The 20,167-nt window shown below is 32.0% G+C and overlaps 1 protein-coding gene across 2 annotated transcripts in view; it reads left to right on the forward strand.

The window, feature by feature from the left end:
- Window positions 1–14,725, forward strand: part of LOC145314249 (uncharacterized) — a 44,593-nt gene extending 29,868 nt beyond the window's left edge. For both annotated transcript variants that reach the window (XM_080154092.1, XM_080154091.1), the window contains 6 exons: window positions 8,535–8,638; window positions 10,250–10,332; window positions 10,634–10,729; window positions 11,032–11,141; window positions 12,463–12,564; window positions 14,181–14,725. In XM_080154092.1, the coding sequence (XP_080010218.1) occupies window positions 8,535–8,638; window positions 10,250–10,332; window positions 10,634–10,729; window positions 11,032–11,141; window positions 12,463–12,564; window positions 14,181–14,304 (619 nt within the window). In that variant the 3' untranslated portion in view covers window positions 14,305–14,725. The remainder of the gene's footprint in view (window positions 1–8,534; window positions 8,639–10,249; window positions 10,333–10,633; window positions 10,730–11,031; window positions 11,142–12,462; window positions 12,565–14,180) is intronic.
- The last annotated feature ends 5,442 nt before the right edge of the window (window positions 14,726–20,167 follow it).

Here is a 20,167-nt window from a genome sequence, read left to right on the forward strand (position 1 = left end):
GTTGAAGGCGCTGCACAAGCAATTTCAAAAGGTTCTGAGGAATAGGCATTAGCATTCTTCAAAGAATCTGAAGAATAGGCGTTAGCATTCTTCAATAAATCAATAGCATATAGTGTATTGATGAAAAAAAAAACATTGACAATTTTTCTGTGAAATAATTACCTAGTGAATCAATATGGTGCTCACTAAAAAGCAGAAAATTGAGCGAGCTATCGCTATTGGCAATGAAAGGCTAGAGGTGTTTGACGAACAGATAAAAGTGTTTTATGAAAATCTAAAAGCCTGCCAAAGTTTTAGTTCATGTGAAAATGTGAATTTAAAATCAATTCGTGACATTTTTAGTGAGGTCAAGGACCAATCTGACCTAATAAAAAGTCTAAAACCTGCCGTGGATACTAGTGAGCTGCGCGAGTTCAAGCGTGATTTGGATGAAGCTAGTGAGCAGAAAACTGTTGCAGATAAAGTTTATGCGTCGTTGGAGCAGTGTACAAAAATTCTGTACTGGCTTGACAATGATTCAGACGACGCGAGGTCAAGCACTGTCGCCAGGAACCTCGACGTCATTGAGAAGGTGAAGATGGACATGGGAGTGCTTAAAATTTCCATGGAGTTGCGCCAAGAAGTACGTGATATGTACCGAAGGCTTAGAGAGATGGAACGTCGTTCATCTAACCTGGATGAGAGTGGGACACCTGCCATGCTCTCCAGAAGTATGTCTGCCGTGGATATTCGGAGTTCCAACCCGCAGTATGGGCGCTGGGACAACAGTTTGTTGCCGTCGTTCGACGGTACTGACACGGATTACCCAAACTTTAAACAGGTCTTTAAAGATCTATGTTCTGGTTATGGATTTGCTGACCAGAGGTTAAGTCTGATGTTGTGTATGGAGAAGGTGATAACCAACCCGGAACTACGCAAGCAAGTGTCAGCGATTAGAGATCATAATGAACAATGGGCGTTTCTTGATCAGATGTTTTTATCAAACACTCGCCGGTTCATGAGGATTTTAACTAAGTTGAACAAGATGAAACCTGTGGATAAACCTGTGGACGTGGTTAGCGCAATTGCTACCTTCAAGAGCATGATGCAGGAGGTAGAAGCCATCGTTGGTTCTGCAGCTAAGGATTACAATCACCTAACTCTTATTCATATTTTTAAAGACAAGTGCCCTGAAAATTTGAGAGACAAAATTATGATGGAGCTAGGTAGCATGAACCAACCAAACATCCAGAAGATTGTAGAACTGCTGGAGAGGACCAGGGGTGCCATGTTGGCCGGTGATATGTCCTATGACAATGGCGCCGGCAAGAGAAATCGTGATAGAGCTGCCGCCGCGCAAGTGTCTGGCCGCAGTGACAATGAGAATGGAAAGGCTGGAAAGGACAAGGCTTCCAAGTGGAACAGTGCATGTCCTGTTGAAAATTGCGAGGATAAACATCCTATTTTCCGTTGTCCCACATTTAAGAAGATGGATGTTGTTGACCGAAAAAAAGTTGTCCAGCAGAATAAATTGTGTGAACTCTGCTTGTGTGATGGTCATGCTGCTGACAATTGTAATAAATCGGATAAGCTTGGTGTCTGTGGCACCAATAATTGCGACGGTTATCATAGTCGTATGTTGCATGAGGCTAGTGCTAGTGTGAATACAGTCTACAAATCAAGTTCTGCGCCTAGCACCTGTACCTTCCTGCTGCAAATAGTTCCAGTTGTAGCACCTGGCGGCGGCGCCTGCCATGCCGCCGTCATGTTTGATTCTGGTGCGAGTCTACCACTTATATCTGAGAAGATGTCCCACAAGTTGAAGCTGAAATCTACCGGCAGATATACAAACATTTCTGTTGCTGATGGTAGTGAATCATCCTGCCGCAATGTGGTGTTCTATCTGAAGGACAGGGATGGTAACTTGAGAGAATTTGAGGCAGCTGTTATGCCTAACCTCGGAGGTGGCAACGAGATGCGCTCGGTCCATCCGGAAACCGCCGCCGAAATATTTAAGATGCCCCCAGAAAGATTTACATATATTAGTGGAGGCTTAGATATCATCATTGGAAATACACATCCTGACGTGTTTCCATCAACCTACCAGAAAGTGGGCCAGTCTATGTTGTGGCGAACCATTTTTGGTAGTGGTTTTATCTGTACAAGTGCTGCCTATGGAGCTGGTCAGCAGAAATCTGCATATAAAGCTGCCGTAGCGGTGGATAATGAACCGGTTGGTACTGCCGTAGCTGTTGATAATGAGCCGGTTGGTACTGCCGTAGCTGTTGATAATGAGCCGGTTGGTACTGCCGTAGCTGTTGATAATGAGCCGGTTGGTACTGCCGTAGCTGTTGATAATGAACCGGTTGGTACTGCCGTAGCTGTTGATAATGAGCCGGTTGGTACCGCCGTAGCTGTTGATAATGAACCGGTTGGTACTGCCGTAGCTGTTGATAATGAGCCGGTTGGTACCGCCGTAGCTGTTGATAATGAACCGGTTGGGTCTGCCGTAGCTGTTGATAATGAACCGGTTGGTACTGCCGTAGCTGTTGATAATGAGCCGGTTGGTACTGCCGTAGCTGTTAATAATGAACCGGTTGGTACTGCCGTAGCTGTTGAGAATGAGCCGGTTGGTACTGCCGTAGCTGTTGATAATGAACCGGTTGGTACTGCCGTAGCTGTTGATAATGAGCCGGTTGGTACCGCCGTAGCTGTTGATAATGAACCGGTTGGGTCTGCCGTAGCTGTTAATGATGAACCTGTTGGTTCTGCTTGTGATGCTGTTATTGAGAAACCTGTTATTTCTGCAGTTGACGCTGTTGTTTGTGTTGCAGTCAAATCTGATGTTAAAGATACTGCCGTAGCTGGTGATAACATTGCTACGGCGGGTGAGGCTGTAGCCGTTCACAATGATGATGCTGAAATTGGTTGTGTTGCAGCCGGTTCTGATGATGTTAGTTGTGCTGCAGTTATTCCTGATGATATTGGTAACGATACTGTAGCCGTTGAGAATATTGTTACGGCGGGTATTGAGCCGCTGAATGATTCGGTTCCAGCCGGACAAGAGCCGACGGGAGTTTCGGTTCCGGCCGGACAAAAGCCGGTAGATGATTCTAAGTTTTATGACAGTCACACTTTTATTACTTGCCCTGGTGCTGTCATGAATCAAGAATCGACTTGGCTGCTGCCAACCTTGCCGCCCGACACAGGGTAAGAGGCCTGCAAATAGCGGGTGGAAATATGGCGGGTGTTGCCGCCAGAAAGTCATTGAAAAATTTCAAACCACACATATCTAATCTACAACATAAACTATTTATGTGAAAATGATCTTTAAAGAAAGAATATTACAAGTTATATATTAGGCTTGTGAAGGGAACCAAAATGGTTCTGTAAAGAATAAGTATTCATTATTCAACTAATTTTATTGTTCATACCTAAGCAAAAATTCTACAAAACTGTTTAGACTTTTAAAGCAGATTTTAAAAGATTTTGTTTCTTTAAGTATGATTTTGAAAAGCAAAAGTTTGTGTGTATCAACTACCAAATGATTTTTGCAGATTTTTTAGATTGGGAAAAATAGATTTTTCAAAATTATTTTTCGAGGTATTTTTTTTCATGGTTCACGTTTGCTTAAAAAAAAATGTTATTTCTCAGATTCTCATATGAGATAATGCATTAAAGTAAAGAACACAACATGTAAAATTATTATGATGATGTTTAAAATATTTCTGATATTATTTTAAAAAAGATTATCGCAAAAAATCAAGATATTTGTTTTAATTTGTAAGCAAATAAAGTTTTTTTTCTTTCACTCCGGAGGCAAGGATTCCTAATAATCCACGCGTAAAGATTTTTCTTCATTCCGAGAGCAGAGATTCGTAGTAATATATGTACCTAGCGACTTCGGACAATTTTAAACCTTGAGAAAGTATTTATAGCAATTATTTTCTTAGGTACATATATATTTTCGTTCATGTGTAAAAATGTAAACTCTATTTTCTATGAGATAAGCATTTATAATAATGAACACGATGTATGATATTATTAAGATATTGATTATTATTTATATGAATATCACAGAATTAATTTAAGATAAACTATGCATATTTTAAATTAACCTTTCCTTCATTTTTATCGCAGATATTAAAATAAAAGCGGTTATAAAAAATTATGATTAATAATTGATTCTTATTTTATGGAAATTGAGATTTTTTTTAGTAAAATAGCCACATTTTTCATATGCCTATTTTTATGCCTAAAATAAGAATCAAGCGAAATGCGATTAATTTTTATTCTATTTCATATGCTCAAATTTAATTTTATTGAGTTTAATTTCTTTTCAAAAGTACAATTCATTATAAAACTTACCTGAAAAGTTTACCAAAAAGGAATAAATGTGTCGAGGTTGCGTGATTCGATATTTATTCTAAGAAAAAAATCAAGTATTTTTTAGCAGATTTTTTTAAAATTATATATGAATTTCAATCAAGTAAAACATTTTTATTCAGATCAAGGAATGATTGAAAATTCATATTTAAAGTCTCATATTTTTTACAAAGAAAAATTGGTATTTTTTTCATAATTCCGATGAGAATTCTAACGAAGATATTATTATTTTGCTATTCTTTAAGTATTAAAAAGTTTATTGTTGATTAAGATAGTACAGTTCTTATTCATTAAGTTTGAAAAACTTTCTGCCCAAGGATTTTGAAATATTTTTTCTTACTACTCTTTTTGATGCTTAACAAATTTAGTTTTAAGTACCTATAAATCTTAATTTTCTTGTCTAAGATTTATTTCGGTTTATTTTACCATTATTTGTTTACATTTCGACCTGATTTCGTAGGTACTTATTGATTTATTAATAATGATTTATTACCTATTGATTATGAAATGATTATTATTTAGTATAAGTTGTTATATTTACAACATCATGATTAATAGGATTATCCATTTTAGGATTTGTGTATGTGATCTTGTGATTGTCATGTGCATGGAATGTTGTATGGTACAAACCAATCCCCATCCTTCTATCCTAAAATGTGAGGTATTATGAGTCCTAGTGAGGAGTATAATATTGTGTATGCATTTCACGGGGTTTCATTTAGTTAGGAGCAGAAATTGTCATGTTTTTCGGGATGTGGCTATTCTCATGTGATTATGGTGAGTTGAGTTTAGTGAGAAATGTTGCTAGTACTCAGCGCAAAAAAACCTTGAATCTCGTTAAGGAAGTTAATTTGACTTTCAAACGGGGGGTGTGTCTTAACCTCTTTTCGAGGAAGCTTTGTGTTTATCAAGTTCAAAATTAATTCCTTACCATTATTCTAAAACTAAGCGCAAATGTCGTCTTGTTAGCCTTTCCTTTGATAATAGACGCGGCATGGAATGTTTATATGCGCCCACGTTTTTCACTTTTGAATGAGATATGAGAGTGTGAAGATTTCGGAGAACAAAATTGGGCCTATCATTGGTCTCATTGTGTGTGAACGACCCTAGTATATCAGGGATTTGAAACCATAAGAGCTTCAGGTAGAATTTGTTAATTTTATAAGGAAGAATGGTGTATAGGATGATTATATGTAGTTTTAAAAAGGCTTTAGCCAGCTAAGCATGAAACTTAATTATGATTAATATATGTTTTAGTAATTTTTATGTGCCTTATTGTTGCATTTAACAATGATTTATTAAACCAAATAATTTTCCTTTAAAGCCAAAGTTTCCAAAGATTTTTTACCGTAGAGAAAAATGATTTTTAAAAAGCAAATAAGATTACGTGGTTATAAATAACTGGAATTATGAACTAATTGATATTGTAATTTCAGGTCTTTGAAATAATTTCATCAATAAATCTATATTCAAACCTGCTGTTGAAACTTGATGGTTCCTGGTATTGGGGGTTTGTATGTTCGCCAACTGATCTCGTGAACTTCCCGCTAATTCGGAAGTCAAGCTCAACCAAAGTGTCATGGTTGAGACAACTCTGAAAAAACATGTTTCGTATTATATCTAGTTTTCTACAAATATATAAAATGTACAATCAGAATATTAAAACCAGTTTTGTTAGACCGTGCCTTCGGTATCTCGGGGCTGACAAAACTGGGTTTAATCTTATAATTGTACATTTTTATATCCGCGGAAAGCTGTTTATAATACGATGCGATAAATAACTATACTCCAACCAACTAAAAAAAACAAATTCTCAATTGTAAGGTAAAAGCATAAATGGAAAAAAGTGCTTGATCTAATTCTTTTATGCTGAACACACTATTTAACATGTGAATTCAGGATAAGACATAGATTAATATGAAGCATACTCCAGATGAAAATCAAGGATCAAAAGAGATAAATCATCATAATTTACCATAAATTGATGTTTACCTCCAATTTTAATGCACAGAATTACCCTTTTTATCAGAAAGGTATGTGACATTAGGCTGTTAATTATATTAGTCCCCAAAGTTTTATAATAAGGTTTTCTTATTTTTTGGCTAAATAATTTTGATTTGGTTGGTTCATTAAGTTTCCAAGCGTTATAACTACTAATTGTAACCTACAGAAAGGGTAATTTTGTGTATCATCATTTAGGATCATTTTATCTGCCATTGTCTTATCCCTCTAGATCCCTGCTTTAAAATATTTCTAATTGGTCACATTTATTATGCAATCTTTTTATAGCAAGATACGCTACCTGGCTTTTCATCAAAAGTAATCTAAGGGGGATTTCCTTTCCCATTCAATTTTATCTCATTTAAATTCAATTCCACGTGTTAAAAGTTAAAAAACTTTTTTCGTATATCTACTCTTCAAGTTGGTAGAGTAATATTGACCATGGAAATCTTTATAAACCAAACTTAACTTAACTTTTCCAAATGTTACCATGTTTGCTAGGTAGGAATCTGTATTGGTCAGTATTATTACTGTATGTTAAAAAACACAGATTTTTGGTCTTATTTTAAACAATTTACTTTAATGTAAGCATAACATTTTAAAATTTCTCCACATTATCTGACTTTTAAAGAATTCTAACCATGCAAAATTATCATATTTCATTAAAGGTAAAATAGTTATTTAACACATCGTATTATAGATATTAAGATGAAAAATTAAGATTAAAACCAGTTTTGTAAAACGATACAATACATGATTTTTAAGTATGGCTAAGAATCGATTTGAATCTGACTCGTAGCCATACTGGAAGATAAACCATGAAGAATATTCATTTTTACTTTCATTGATTTGATTTGCGTCAACATGAGGAAAATTCACAACACCATGTGGAATTACAAATTTTTAGGTGTCAATACAAAAAAGTTAATTTTAGGCAAAACTATATCCCTATAAAAAAGTAACACAGACAGTTATATATGAAAAATATTTCTTACATAAAGGGTTAAAAAAAAAAATGCGTAGATTTTTAAAATTCAAATTGCGCGGCTTGTGTTAATAGTAGAAAAATGTTACGCATACCATTAGAACCGATAAGAAGTCTATTTTTTGGAAATATAAGAACGATTCCTCTGCTAAGTATAGTTAGGGAGCTACCTGTTAAAATGTCCCAACTGACTTAAAACTTGACTTGCGAGTATATTAGTAAATATTAGACAATAATTCTTGCAAAAAGATGTGCGTACATTTTTAAAATTCAAATTGCGCGGCTTGTGTTAATGGTAGAAAAATGTTACGCATACCGTTAGAACCGCTATGAACTGTATTTTTTGGAAATATAAGAACGGTTCCTGTGCTACAAATAATCTAGGAGCTAGGTGGTAAAATGTCCCAAAATTTACTCGCAAGTCAAGTTTTAAGTCAGTTGGGACATTTTAACATGTAACTCCCTAACTATACGTAGCAGAGGAATCGTTCTTATATTTCCAAAAATTAGACTTCTTATCGGTTCTAATGGTATGCGTAACATTTTTCTACTATTAACACAAGCCGCGCAATTTGAATTTTAAAAATCTACGCATTTTTTTTTGCTCACCCTTTACATAGAAGCGAATATACCCTAATTATCTTAAAACGACATAAGCCAATACTGAATTTAGGGTGAGAATCTACCTGCAAATTTTTGGCTGTTTTTAGCAATTATTGGCTGTTTTAGTTTTCTCTCGAAAATTTTATTTTGTGAAGTGGATGTTGGTGGTTGAATAAATTACATTCAGATGTTTTTAAAATTCATTCAATATAACATTTCATTCATTTTATGCAAAGTAGCAGAAAATTTTCATAGGTTTACAAAAGTCAAAGAAAATGTTCTTTTTTGCAATATTCTTAAAATACATAAGAACTTTTTGGTTTTTGTTATTTTTGTATTTCAGTTTTGTCTCATGGCGTTTAAGACAGGTGTAAAAATTACATTCGATAAATAAAAATAAGAATTCCTGTTCTGTTGGCCACAATTTTTTTATATACAATTTCTATAAAATTGTACAATACCTGTGTTTTCAGCATGGTTCAAAGAAATAAATCTGATTCAGTGCTTTAAAGAAAAAAATATTTTCTGTAACTTTAGAAGTATAAGTGACAGACCGAACGATAAACTATTTTAATTTCAGGTTTCGAACAGTATGCCACGGAGACCTGTGGATGGGAAATCTGTTCTTTAGAAAAGATGCCAAAGGAAAAATGTCTTGTCAAATACTGGACTTCCATTCGTCAGGTTAGTTTAGGACACTTTTTATCCACATATAAAAGTAATGGAATGTTTATATGTATGTTTGTCTGTCTACGTGTTTAAGCCAAAACACAATTTACCTTTTAAGTATAAATTTGTTTATTTTCCTCTTTTAACAATTCCCCCCAAACATTTCTAAGTTAAAAAATTAAATAAAATACAAGATTTAAAAAAATCCCATAAGTCTATTGTCTTTAGTAGACGGGATTAACCATAAGACTTTATTTTGGCGTATCTATGAACATCATGCTAGTTATATGCACCCTTCAGACAATCAACCCTTTAAATGCACAACCTAATTATATCTTGCACCTATCAGAGAAGCAGTTGAGATAATTTTAATAATTGAAGAAACACTAGAAAAGATAGAATGTAAAATGTAAACTAATTTGTTTTTCCTCAATTTTCTACATGAATCAGCACACGTTACCTTAAAAGATTTGGTATTTTGTAAACATTCTAAATCTGATTATCACCTTGGCCCACTTGTTGTACCATGGATATAAACAATTATCCATTGAATTTTGATTGAACCTTGAAAATAACCACCATTAGCAATAATTACAGAGATGCTTGACTAAGGAAACTTTATCAATCGAATGACAAAGCCAAAAAGACAAACATATCTAAAGATAAAAACGTGTTTGGTCATAGATTGATAAATGTGTAATTTTTCATGTATTCCATTTGGTTATGGTTACATCTTAAGTGTAGTTTTACCACGTTTTACCTCGACAATTAATGCATTTTTAGATATTTGAATTAATGCTAAATCACGGCTACTGTTCAATAATACAAAGAAAAGTTAAACAAATGAATAAGATTCAAGGTGGTCAAATATATCAGTAAAATTTTATGTCTAAAAACTACAATGAATAGGATAGTGCAAAAATAGTTTTAAGATCCAATAGAAAAGTTTTGGGATAAGATGAAAACATTTCTTTGTTGAACTAAAATTGGCAAAAACTCTTTCAATTATCATTTAACTTACTACTTATTTATCTTAAACTTTTTTCATTTTAATATTTTTAAAAGTTTCTAAATATTTTTTTGTTTTTGTTATTGTAGACAAAATAGAAAGGTTCAAAACAGCTTTGAGATATTTTTCTTTAATATAAAATATAAAAATAACAAAATTTTATCTCTTTGAGAAAATCTTCTAAAAACAGACTGAAAAAATATTTAGATTTTTTTTATAAGCTATGTTATTTATACAGTAAGAATAAAAATAGATGCAGTATAGAAAAAAGTTTTAAGTTATTTTTACATAAATTAAAGAAAGTTGGACAACTACATTTGTTTTATGCTTATATAACTATGTTTATATGAGCAAAACAACCTTTTTATTTTTTAAATTGGTCCGTTTGTGAATAGTCAAGCGCAGAAACCCCCCCCCCCCCTCCCCCTTATTATGAAATAAATTGAAATAAAGGAGAGGGGGGAGGTGGTGGTAGATTTCGTTTTTCTTCTGTAATCAGGTTACGTTTGGTTATTTGGGTATTAGGTTATGCAGGAGGTTGGTCCAGCAGGGTTAGGCCCCCCACGCGGGGTTTAGCTAAATATATATAGAAAAATATTGTATAATATCAAATTTAGGTTACTCCAGCCCTGCATGTGATCTAGCCCACCTATTGCTGACCAGCACCCCATCTAACTACATTATCGCTAACTGGGACCATGTAAGTTTAAATCTATTTTAGATTCTTTTTTTAAAAGGAAGAAATCACACAATAGCTTAGATATTTTTTTATTTGGATATCAACATGGATTTTCTTTCTCAAAATACTATTTTTAATAATTTTTTCCTTCTGGTCTTTTTTTAAATTTTGTTATTTTACACCTACATCAATTTTGCCAATAAAGACAGATTCCATAAAAAGCTAAAAATTTAAATAACAATAATATCTTTTTTTATTGATTAATGTCTTTTTATAAATATAATCTAAATTTTTAGTCCGATTCTTAAAATATTTTGTTTAGATTGTTGACAATTACTACGAATCCTTCTCCTTCCATCTGGCAAAGTTAGGCCTGGTCCTTAAACATTTGGGAACAAACAAGAACCAATTCAAACAGGTTAATATTTTTTATTAATTTTGACAATACTAAATTTGCAAGTGTATAAAACCACCTTGTGTTATTTGTTGGCTCAAAAAGTTGGATATTTTTACTAAATTTTAATTGTATGGTTGAAAACTAGTAGTGTCCCAACTTTTAACCAATAATTTTAATTTACAGAGGAGTTATTTTTGTTTTTCTAATAGGGGTTGTATATTAATTTAACGTACTTTGTCCTAAGATTCCTGATGATAGGAAAGGATGTTTTACAAAATTTATAGCATATTACCTTTAAAAAGTAATAAATTTTTTATATTCAGGAAATGCGACGGGCATTGGCAGGCGAGATGTTGTGTCTAGGAGTTGTTACACCAATCCTTGCTCTATGTGGACATAAACAAATATCTAGATCAAGAGCCAGCTCTATTAGGTAAAGTCTTAAATAATCGGGTCATTTCTATGTTTGTTAATAATGCCATTTTAACACATAAATCTATTCTAGTATAATCATTAGAACCTATAAAATAACAACATAATTTTCCCCCACCCATCTATTTTATTTTTAACTTTATAAAACATGATCCTAGCTTTTAACACTGGAAACTTTAACCCTGCGAGGCCATATCATTATCAAAAAAGCACTTCAATCCATTTAGTATTATTCTTGATTTAGAAAAATAAAATGTAATAAACCATCTAATGTTCAAAGCATTTGGGAAATCGAACTTCCATTATTTAATTTCCGAAAATTTCTATCTAATCAAGGAATATCTTCCATTTATATTAGTTTCATGTGGTTTCCTTGCCTCTGGGGAATTGGGGGGAAATTAATTTAATGGAAACACATAAAATGATTATTAAACTTTGTATGTTATAAAAATTAGAATAAAGAGGAATTTATTTAATTAATGATCAGGGAAAAATTATCCTATGTTTTTTTCCCTATTTTTTTGCCAAATGTTATTCCAAAGTCAAACTGCTTATAATTAAAGTTTATAAAAATACAGAAACTTTAACGAATATCTTTGTAAACTTGGTGAAGTTACATCCACTCAGGATTGTACACATTTTTGATAGGACTATGAAAGTGTTAGGCAATTCTACTGGTGCGGCATTTAAAATAAATAAAACTAAAATAACCTATATTTAATATTATGGTTCGCTAAGAATAGATAGATTATTCAAAACACATTTTAAATTAGAATAACAAAGTTTTCTATGAATTCAAAACAAATTCTGTTTCTGTTCGATTAAAGTAGATATGCATATATATATATGAATGTATTCAAATGTTTGGTTGGACTAATTTAAATATTGTTTCTCAACTAGTGCAGATTATTTGCTTAAACAGAAATATTCATTATTCATTGTAGTAATATGTAAAGTATTAAGGTTTTTTTCTGTAGCTTAAGATTTCGAACTACTGAACGAATTGAGTTCTTTATTTTAGGGAAGCTTTGCATAGGTGCTCATTATCTAAATCCTGTATTATATACACGAAAAGTTCATTAGCTAATCATGAAAGAATTATGATTTCTATAGTTTTATGGCTCATCAAGTCATTGCACACAATTTTTGACATACCAATATTGTATGGAAAAAGATTTAAATTACTTTGTTAATCTCTAAAACTCATTTTTCTATTCTTACTTTTTTCTTCTAAACTTATGGGTATCCACAAAGGCTTTAAATCACTTTTAGACATAAAAATGTATTAATAATTGAAACGTCAAAATGTGTTTCATATTTAGGGAAAACACTGTGCATCAGCTGATACAAATGATGTGTATACAAGAGGAGGGAGAGGAACATGGAGTATCACAGGAGTGGCAACCCTTGACTAGAGATCCCAGGTATTGTAAATATTATTAGTATAGCTACTTTATTTACAAGAGGAGCATGGAGTATCACGGGAGTGGCAACCCTTGACTAGAGATCCAAGGTATAATATTACTAATGAAAACCAATATCTAATGGTTTTCAATGGTTTTCAAGGGTTTAAGACTTATATTAATATTTTACATAATTGTATTTCTTGAGTATACCATTATTCTGTTAATAGAATAATTACTATTGGTTGACTTAAATTATACATCAAAAATATAATACATAGACAAACGAACTACTAAACTTAGAGAAAAGCATCACAGCCAAGAAAGATTCATAAACTTCAAACCTTCAAACAATGTATGAATCGGTTTATTATTTCTTGGATCTTACACCAGATTATCATTTAGCGGGCTAAAATGACATCCTGCCATTTACACTATCCCTTCCCCTCCTACTGGATGAAATAGCAACCCAAATTGACGACATTTTTTTTGCTTGTCATAATAACCACATATACTCTTGATCCATTATTATATGTATGTATCTACACTAACTATACATGTTTCCAATTACAAATACAAAGTTGGTCTTTGTTTGATTAAAATTCTAAAAATACATTTGATACATTGCTTACTGGAAATACTAATAAGTAGAATAATAACAATCATAGATTTTAAACAATTAATGATGTTTGATTATGTGGTTTATCCATGAATTAATGATGTTTATTTAGCAAAGAAATCAATAATCTTTTATTAAAACCTAATTTTAATTTTAAAATTACAACAAAAAACTTTTTACAGATTTAATTTTTTTTGAATGGTTGTAGAATATACATGGATATTATAAGAGGGAAAAAATTGTCGTCAATCTAGCTTGCTAACATGGAATTCATTAATTGGTTACTTCGTTCATCCAGTAGGGTTGGAGGGGATTGTGTAAGGGGTGCAAGATTCACTTTATTAGAGAATATGAAAATCGGATGTAAGATCCAAGTAATTAATAACCATTTATTTTTGTATGTGATTTTATATTTTCTAATTATTATTTTCTTTGATTTTTAAACTATGACGTGGTTTACAACGGTATATTGCATCAGAGCTTTGTCTTAAGTCTTCAACATACACTTGAATTACACTCATATAAAGGGTAAGCTAAGCAAATATATTCTGTTACTGATATAGTAATCAATAAACAAAGGAACCATAATAAGTTGTTATATAAATAAAATTCGGCTGAAGCATTAAATTAATACGATGAACTTCATACTATACAAAGAATTATATAGGGAATATAAAAGTGTAAGAAATGTAAACACATAATAAACTATAGATAAAGAATAACAAATAAAAGTATTAGAACCATTTCTTAAATTTAAATGCAGTAAAATCATTTCAATAATATTGGGTATTGATTGTTGATCACGAATTTGTCTTCAAACTATTAGATTATGATATGGTTTTATTGATTTAATTTTATTGTAAACTTACTTTTTTACATTAACTTCATTAATCTTTAAATTATAGTTTCATGCTTTTGCAATCTTCAGATAGATTACTCTACCTCGCGAGGGCGGGATTCTCCTACGATTTTTAAGTGATCGTATATCATATGTATAAACTATATATATGTTTTTTAGATTGAGGGAGAGCATTATCGAAATCCTGACCACTTGCCGTAATCTGGGTGTTCTCGAGGAGCTAAACAGACACGTGGACCCGCTTGAGTTTAAACGCACCCTTCGCCGGACAAGAACACTGTAAAAAACACATTGTAAAATTACTTACTGTAAAAATTATGCAAATTTCATACTGTGAATTTTTTGAATTTTCATGTAATTTTATAGCACTTTAAAAAATCAAACGATTTTTTTCAAATAACAAAAAAAAAAAATTGTCATTAAAATTCAAGGTGTTTTAACACAAAAATAATTATTATGATATGAAATGTACACTGTAAAAAGTTAATGTATTAATTCACTATCATTCCCATTATAACTTACTTACACTTATGTTTCATCTCATATTTATTCATGTACATAGTTTACTAATTTCTATATAATGTCATTGTCTACTAATAATTAATGTAAAAATGATTGGAAAGGACCAATTTTAGTCATTGCTTTAGTATGAAAAGTTGTAGTATTTTAGATTTTAAGTTAAGTTATAAAGACTGTTCCGAAAATTATTTAACTGGAATATTAAACTGGAAATTTGTATTGTAAATAAAGGTATATAAAGAACATTTATTATTATTGAATAAGGACCAAAGAATATTTCTAGTAATGTAGAATTTAAAAAAGGTGGGGGAAATTATCTCACCAAGTGAGCTAAAATTACATTTGTGATAAAAATGTAGTAATTTTGCATGGTATCTATCCGTGTATTTTGGCCTACTTGACGATAAATGTCCCCTCCTTTAAAGTCTTGCTTTGAAACTCTAACTCTGTTTTAAATTAATGTATACTATATCCAAGTATCTGTGTTATCTAGAAAATTAATCAAACTTTAAATTCTAAAGCATATTTATTCATACAGTAAAAGAATTTAGTGTTAAAAGATTTAAAAAGAAAAAAACTTTTTTCTCCTAAAATTTCTTGTTTTAGATAGTGCTTATTAGATAGATAGATAATTGATCAAAAGATATGTCTAACAATTAAATTTTACTTTTTGTCAGGGATAAGATAATGGACAATGAATTCCCCCCTCCTCCTTTTATCTACTGGGAAAGTATATCTTCCAACCATCCCCCTTAATAATAACAGCTACGAAACTGCGTAAAGGGCCTTCAAAAAAATGACGTCATACAATAAAATGACCAATGATAGGCCATTAAACATTGTAATTGACCAATGATAAAATTTAAAAAGCCTCTCATTGGTCATTTTTTTGTATGACGTCATTTTCTTAGCGGAACTTTACGCTGTCCAGCAGCTACAAAAGGCAAGAATTAATTTTAACATTTTTTTTTCGGGGAAGCCAGAGGGGGGGGGGGAATTAGAATCCATTATCCACTTAATCTCCGACTATTTGTATATTATAAAAAAACATTAACATTTTTTTTCCTGCTTTTATATCGAATTACATATTTAATGTATTTTGTGAAAATAACTTTTAGTATCATATTAAGAAAATAAAAGTTGGAATAAAATATATAAAACGTTTCAAAAAATCTACTAATTGTACAGTACAAAATGTTTTTATATGGTTTATAATGTAAAAAATAAAATTATATTGTGGGAATTGTATTATTATTCCACATAATAAAAGTTTCTGAAATATGACTATTTTTTTATTACTTTGCATGGCTTCAATCCTTTTTATATAAAGTAGTAAGGTTTTTTGTCTGATACTAAAATTCTCTGAAAATATTTTTTTGGAATTGGTTATATTTTTCAGGGAAGCCTCATATTTATCCTGCGGCGCTTTTAAGCTATTTGCCTGACCTTCCCGTCCTCGTTTAGAGGCTAGGGGTACACAGCTAGTTAAGTATAAATCATGAAGTTACTTTTTTGAAGCGCAGCATTTCTATTATTAGAGTCGGCAGTGTCCCGTGCGTACGCCCGTCTGACGGAATAGGTTAACAAACATTAGGTTGTAAGCTGCTATTTAGAATTGAGGTCTGATTTTTATAGTGTAGATATATTTAATTATGGGCGCATTTGTCTATTTGATAAATATTGACAGCCAGGCCTCTCCTTAACTGATTTTAAGTTATTTTACCATTTCTATATCATCTTCTTGTGGCTTTTCCCTTAAAGGACGATATCGTACAACCCTATAAAACTCTGAAAAATAAAACATAATTGGTTCATACCTTTTTAATGCAAGGGTTATCATTCTAGCTTCCATTAAAAAAACTATATATTTGAGGTACGATTTGGGAGATGGTGATGGTATCCTCCACAAGTACACTGTAACAAAAGGAACCATATCGGCTCAGCTGTTAGCGAGATCCTTCGGTACAGACAGACAGAAAAACATCCTTTTACTTTTATATAAGGATGTATGCCTTTAAATAAAGCCTAGAATTTCCAACAGCTTGGCTACTCCTAGACATAATCATTCTTGTTTCCTGTTAATCTGCAACACAAATTAATGTTATGCGTAAAAAAGTTTTCTGATTGGTAAATGGTAATCATAAAGTCAATTAAACCATCAGAATTTTGTTCATGAGTAATTGCGGATTAATCAGGTCTCTAAAGGGATATTGGACAATGCCAGATAACTTATTGTACATCCCCAATAATGATATATAAATTTACACTTTCTGTAGATTACAATTAGTGGTTGAAACTTGATGAACTAACCAATCAAAATTCAATAAAAGTCACCAATGTTGCTAAGCTATTGAATAAGAAAAGTTATTAAAAAACTTTGGGGACTAGTGTAATAAACAGTCTATTGTCCACACCCTCCCTGGGATTAATCCAATATAGAAATATAAATTAGAAATTGATGAAATTAAACTTTAGGTTATACAACAACATTACAAAACATATAACAAAGCTACTCTGAAATCTGTTTTATGCCATCTTCTTTCTCTCAATGTTCTCCCTTTTTTCATTTTTAATTCTACTTTTTTGTTTTATGTTGGAGGAAGACCTAAATTTGACAAACCCCAAACTGTCCCAGTTTGAGCAAGACGATTCCTGTGACGTCATATAAAAAGGGAAGAAGGAAGAAAATCTCTTCCCTTTTCTCCCATCTCTTTTGAAAAGATTTTCTTCCCCCCTTCCCTTTTTCTTTCCCGAAACGTATGTGACGTCACTGGAATCGTCTTGCTCAAACTGGGACAGTTTGGGGTTTGTCCTAAATTTTCTTTTTTTGCGGTGGTTGGTGTCCTCTAACCTTAAAGTTGGCTTATAACAACCACAGTTCTAGTAGGTATATTTTCTTTAAAAGAGCACAACTTATTCCGCGGTTAAAGTTGGACCAATGCAAAGCTTCCTTCACTGTTCCTTCGGCTTTAGTACAGAAGTAATAGATCTTTCTGGGCAATTGGTTTCTCAAACAGACAGACAAACGTCTAACAACTTTGATTGCGACGAGTGTAAAAATCAGATGATTTGATTACCAACTCCCCCGCAACTTAATTATGTATCGTCTAATTTTCCTTAAAGAATCATTATCTAACGTAAAAGAGAAAACGTATAGAAAATTATCTCATAAAAAAACAAATAAGATTAATTTTATTGTTGTGTTGTGTTAGGTTGAAGGTTTCAATTTAGGTCACTACAGATGTCACTACTCTCCTTAATAATTTTAAGACATGAAAAAATTTAAGAGTTACGTTATCTGTCTATTTGACAGTTTCTTTAAAAATCTTAGACAATTGGAAAAAGAGTTCAATAGACCAAAAAATTTAGAGAAGCTTTATAATAAATGGGGTTTGCCAACAACTTTAAAAAAACGACCTAAAAATTCCCCTTAAAATTGTATCTATATATGAAGATTTTGTTATTTTCCAATTATTATATTTATCTTTGTTTAAGACAACTAAACATCTGATCTTGGCGCCTAAAAAAATCACTTTGTCACGACGTCACTCATATCGTATGTCAGTTCGTAAACCTGTGGAAAATTTGATTTTCTCGGCTGCTATTCACGAAAGACGGCTGAATTTTATTTGTAGAGATTTCTTAGCAATTAGCATCCAGTATGTAATTTACTAGATCCGTCGGTCTGTCAGTCACGCTACAAAATTAAAGGTTAAAAAACATAAAAATACATGTAAACGGCTTTTGATTTGCTTACCATATATTTATTCTTAATTTTTTGTGCTTCACTACTTACAGATGTTATTATCCTTGATTACTTTTTATTACAAGGAGATGTGTGAAATAGTATACGTATATAATGAGATATCAGAGCTGGATCTTTAAAAGCATAGCCGTTGCCGTAGTCGTGGTCAGAGTTACAGCCACCAACCTAATAGCGATCTTTAAATCATAATAACCACGCGTTGCCGTGGCCACACAAAAAAATGCGATCTTTAAATCATATTGGCAACACGTGGTCGTAGTCGTAGCGTGGTTAACCACGCTAAAAGTGACCACAGTCCGTTAGTGTGGCTAAAGCGTTGCTAAAGCCACAAGTAATTTGATAATTTTAACGTAAACCTATTGAAAGTGAGGTTTATATGAATTATAATTAAATAAATTATTGTTATACACTGTTTACTACCTTCATACAACCACTTTTTGAATTTTTTTTGTAAAAATGATAGTAATAATACGTAAAAACCTCAAAACATTTAAAGTTTATTATTAAAATAGTAATTTTGTATAAAAAACTTCAAAAATTAGACATTATAATTTCATTTCTTTGATGAAAATAATTTATTTTTCGGTGGGCCATATAAGATTTTAGATATCCATAATTCTAGGATAGCCGGCATTGCACTTCTGTAAAATCATTTAAAAATCCATGTTTTATTAGCAGCACTGTGGCGACGACTACGGCTACGACTATGACTATGACTACGACTACAACTACAACTACAGCCATGACTACGGCCACGGCTACAGCCACGCCAACGGCTACACATTTAAAGATCCAGCTCAGATCAATTCTATGTATGAATAGCTCTCTAGAGGAAAAAACGAGAGAATAAACTAACAAGGACAAAATCATTGCAAAACTCTTTAACAATATACTAGCGGCTACGCCCCTAGAGGCCTCCAGAGGTACTTGAGGAGGAGAGAGTCGAATTTAATAACCCAATTTCGTCTTTTAGATTTTAAAAGAAAAGAAATTTTTTTTTTTTTGTTGGGGTGTTCCTCCTCTTTTTTAATTTTAGTTAAAAAAATTCAAAAAATACAAAAAATTTCGGAGGGAGATTTTTCATTTTTTGAGGGGGTTTGAGTGTCCCACCCCCCCAAGAAAATAGTTGTAAACCTTCCCGGGACCATAAGAGAAGCTACCCTGTTAAGGAGAACCCAATCGGTTCAGCGGTTAGCGAGATCCTTCGGTACAGACACGCAGACACACAAACAACAGACATCCTGTTACTTTAGTATAAGGATAAGGAGGCAGCTTTATGAAATTATTGTCAATTAAATTTAATTTTATCATTAACCAGATATATGTTTCCCAATACCTTTTTAGAAGCGAAGCAACTCTATTATGAATATTCTGTTGGGGAAATATGATTGTTCTCAGTTGCTAATAGAGATAGATGTTTTTAATTTTGTATAAAAATATGTATGAACAGCTAATCTATTACTCACTTTTTCCTGTTTAATATCTTATTTTAATTTCTATGCATTTACACATATAGTTCCTAGTTAATAGTCCCTTTGACGTCATATGTAGTAGATAGATTATAGAGTTGCTATTACAGATAATTGATCTTTATTTTCTACGCCTTTCGTAACTCAAATATATACATATATAAAAACAACGTACTAGGTAATAAGGTATTATACCTTTTTATAACAAAGTTTTTTTTAGCAAATGTATTCTACGACTTTTTGTATCAACCGTCTATCTTGAACAGTGGCTGTATTAGACGGACGCACATTCGAAGTTTATGTTTAACTGTAATTAACTTAATTAAATTACAAAATGTCAAAAAATGTATTTTTATCCAAATTGAAATGAAAATAACCATAATGCATAACTA

Source organism: Acartia tonsa, chromosome 3 (genome assembly GCF_053477335.1).
Source record: "Acartia tonsa isolate MP-2025a chromosome 3, ASM5347733v1, whole genome shotgun sequence".
Taxonomy (NCBI): Eukaryota; Metazoa; Arthropoda; class Copepoda; order Calanoida; family Acartiidae; genus Acartia; species Acartia tonsa.